This window comes from Nanorana parkeri, unplaced genomic scaffold (assembly GCF_000935625.1).
Source record: "Nanorana parkeri isolate BGI_ZX_2015 unplaced genomic scaffold, ASM93562v1 scaffold112, whole genome shotgun sequence".
Lineage (NCBI taxonomy): Eukaryota > Metazoa > Chordata > Amphibia > Anura > Dicroglossidae > Nanorana > Nanorana parkeri.
In genome coordinates, this window is record NW_017306380.1 from 362,423 (window position 1) to 366,130 (window position 3,708).

Sequence of the window (3,708 nt, forward strand, 5' to 3'; positions counted from 1 at the left end):
ATATATATATTGATAGATAGATAACTAGAGAGATAAATAAATAGACATATATTGCACATGGTTTCTACTGCTGTCCACAAAGATCTGTGATAAATACATCCACACATTTCCTCTCCACAATAAATTACTTCTCACAAACAGACACGTTACAGAGTAGCAAAAAGCTGCATACAAAGTTTACTACAAACATTTTGCATTCGCTCTCCAAAGTCATGGTGCCCACAGAGACTGTCGCGGGCACCATATAGAATGAATGAGGATGTACCTTCTTTGACCATGCCAACAACTAGGCACTTCTGAAATCGGCAGTACTGACATCTATTCCTCCGCCGTTTGTCCACCGGGCAGTTTTTATTGGCTAAACAAACATATTTGGCATTTTTCTGGACTGTGCGCTGCGAAAAGAAAGGAGAAAGAAGAGTCGGCAATGAGAACATCGCGCTGGTTTGATTGTCATGATGGAGATAATTGGTGTGAGGTGCTGGGTGCCTTTTCTATGGGTGTCTCTGTGTGTGTTCGGGGCATTTAACAAGCAGAACATTGAGAGTTAGTAGTGGTGGCGTCATGGCAGCTCTTAGCTGCGTTTACTATGCCAGCAAGACAAGGAGCAGACGATCAGTAAATACAATTCCGTGAGCGTTCATATTATTTACATCCCTCAGAGAGGTCTCTATTTCAAATGATAAGATTATTCAATCAGGACGCTGGAATAAAGAGATCACTTAATTTCACCATAGGGAATTCTGTTCCACTTGGTTAGTTCAGACACGGTTCTCTGTCCTAAGCAATTTAAATCTGAAAAGGGGGATGGCTGCTGGGAGCACATGCAAAACAGATCTGTGTTCACCCAAACACAAGCAGAGCAAAAAAAAAATGGAAGGGATTGAGGCACGATTTAATTGTTCACACTATATGTCATCACTGGCTTGTGTTATCATGCACGAGGATTATTAAAGTGTTAAGGCTTTGCTTCAAGATTTTGCATCTATTATTAATTTCTTAGTGACAAGAATGTGACCAATTAAAATGACACTCATTGCCCTCATTATGCCCAGCACTGAAAGAATTGCTCCCAAATTGTGTTATATTTGTAATAGTTTAGAATAGAGCTTCGTTTTTGGACATAGACCATTATAATAATTATTCCTATCATTTTTTTTTATTTTAATTTAATTATGGGTAGTAGTATTATAACTCTTACATCTGATTTACCAAAAGATCTGATAAAGTATAGTGTGACCATTCATTTCAGTTACTCAGCCATGTGAAAACAAAATCCCTGTTTGCTTATTTCATCTGCACATGAATGGATAATTGATGTGAATCTTCACACGATTTGTTGTGTACAGTCTCAAATCCTTTAGTAAATCAGCCTCATTGACTGTAAGATGTTTCCTGTCAGTGAAAAAAAAAATAATACAACCCACATCTCTGACCAAATCAGTGATATAAAAATGCATCATATCCTATGTAATATGTATGTATATGATATCCATCATATCCCATGTAAAGGTATTAATATCCATCATATCCTATTTAAAGGTATTAATATCCATCATATCCTATGTAAAGATATTAATATACATCAAATCCTATGTAAAGGTACTCATAGCCATCATATCCTATGTAAAGGTATTCATATTCATCATATCCTATGTAAAAGTATTAATACCCATCATATCCTATGTAAAGGTATTAATATCCATCATATCCTATGTAAAGGTATTAATATCCATCATATCCTATGTAAAGGTATATTGCAAAGTGTCTAAAGGCATTTGCATGGGAATGTGTTGTTTGGGATAATACACTTGCTGTTCATGTGACAAGACTTTCATGACATTTGTCTTCCAAGAATAAATCTGACAGGGAGTGTGAAGGTTTTGGAATAAGTTCCATTTAGGATGTGCTGCTGAGAGCAGTGCTACAAAGTATCAGTTTTATAGAACATTGATAAGGTGCGCTAATGAGTAGTGCCAAGTACATTTCCTGTAACCTAGATCAGGTGTTATAGAATGCTCTGCTATGGACAATGTTGCTTATACTGAACTCAATAATCATCATTCTAAAGCAATTGAATTATCTATTAACAATGTATCAACATTTGGAAGTGAAGTGTTTGCAAATGGACTGTTATGAATTGTTAATAACCATCAACCTTTGTATGTCAATAAAGGAACATTTTTGGATGTCTGGATGACAGTTAACAGTGGCACCACCACATTGTATGTCAATGTATCAAATGAGCTGCTTTAAACCATAATTGCTTGCTTTGTCTAAGTTGTACACAATGTATCAGTACTCTGAAAGCAGACGTTTTATAATGCTCTGTTATAAATAGTCTTTCTCACATTCATGGTTAATAATGTATCAAGGTTTGTACTGTATCAAATGAATCAATGTAAATGCTGCTCGTTTGCTTTGCCTTTCCTGTTAACAAAGTATCAACTTTACAAAGGTAGTTTATTTAGAATATAATGTCAGGTTCACAATGTATCAATGGCAGGGTAGGTTCTTATGGATAATGCTATTTACTGTTAATAACCTGACAACATATGTATGTAATGCATGTAGGTGTCAAGAGTGTTTCTTTACATTGTGTTGCTGTTTGTTTTGCTGTGCCTTTTATCAATGTTTTAAAAGCAGCTTAATTGTATTGATCTGGATAATGATACAATTTCTGTTAATGTTCTGCAAGCATTTCCCATTGAATGTTCACTTGTGTGTGGCAGTGTACAAGCTGGTGACTTGGAATTAAGTCTTGTTAAGCCTTTTACTCACCTTGAAGAACCCTTTGCACCCTTCACACGTGCGAACTCCATAGTGCTGGCAAGCAGCATTGTCTCCACACACAGCACAAAGCCCCTCGTTAGATGGGGACCCTCTGGAAGGGGGTGAAGGGACCTGGCTATCTATGAGCTGAGACGCATGATGGCCAAGTTGAAGTCCAGGGAAGCCCATGGCCGCTTGTTTCCTGATAGGGTTAGGCACTGCAAAAGTCTGTCCATCCACCACATGGTGGGCACCAGCTGCCTCAGCGTTCATGGAGATGTGGTGGCCATCAAACCTCATTTGACAACTAGACACCGGGGTCCCAGGAGGGGACTGCTTGAAAGAGAACAAGGACAGTCTGGACACAGGGCCTTTCCTTTGGTCTATCATGTGGCTGGTGGCCACGTAGTTCTGGTGGAAGCTGTGGAGGCTACCAGGATCATCCCACATTGAACTGTGCTGGACTGGGAAGCCTGGGGTGTTGGAGTTTGGCGGTGAAGAAGGCTTGTAGTAGACTGAGCCTGAATGTGCCATCATCTCCTCAGTTTGGGCTGCCAGGTGGCTGTGCTGTTGGTAGCCGTGCATCTGAATATCTTCCACTTTTATGGAGGACTGTTGCCCAGGCACTGGCATTTGGTACAAGCAAGGTGGCTTGACGTCGTAGCTGGAGTTGTAGTTATCCATAAAGGTACTAAAGCTGGGGAGAGAAGTGGTGGCAGTGATTTCAGTGTTGGTCAGGTCCATGCTAAACTTGACAAACTCTGGAGTTAAGAAATCGGAGCTGTATTCTCCTGATGAGTGGTAACTGTAGCTCTGGGAAGCTGGGCTGGCTCCTTGTGGCGACGACCCATACTGAGCCTGAACACAGGGCATGGCTGTAAATGAGACAATTAAATAGATACCCAAGCTGTTCAACTGCATACATTTTCCCCCCAT

At 39.7% G+C, this 3,708-nt stretch overlaps 1 protein-coding gene across 1 annotated transcript in view; it reads right to left on the reverse strand.

Moving 5' to 3' along the window:
• Window positions 1-3,708, reverse strand: part of NR4A2 (nuclear receptor subfamily 4 group A member 2) — a 10,888-nt gene that overhangs the window by 7,044 nt on the left and 136 nt on the right. Inside the window, exons 2-3 of the mRNA XM_018553165.1 lie at window positions 2,782-3,660; window positions 266-395 (exon numbers count right to left, since the gene is read on the reverse strand). Coding sequence (XP_018408667.1) covers window positions 266-395; window positions 2,782-3,645 — 994 coding nt within the window. The 5' untranslated portion in view covers window positions 3,646-3,660. The remainder of the gene's footprint in view (window positions 1-265; window positions 396-2,781; window positions 3,661-3,708) is intronic.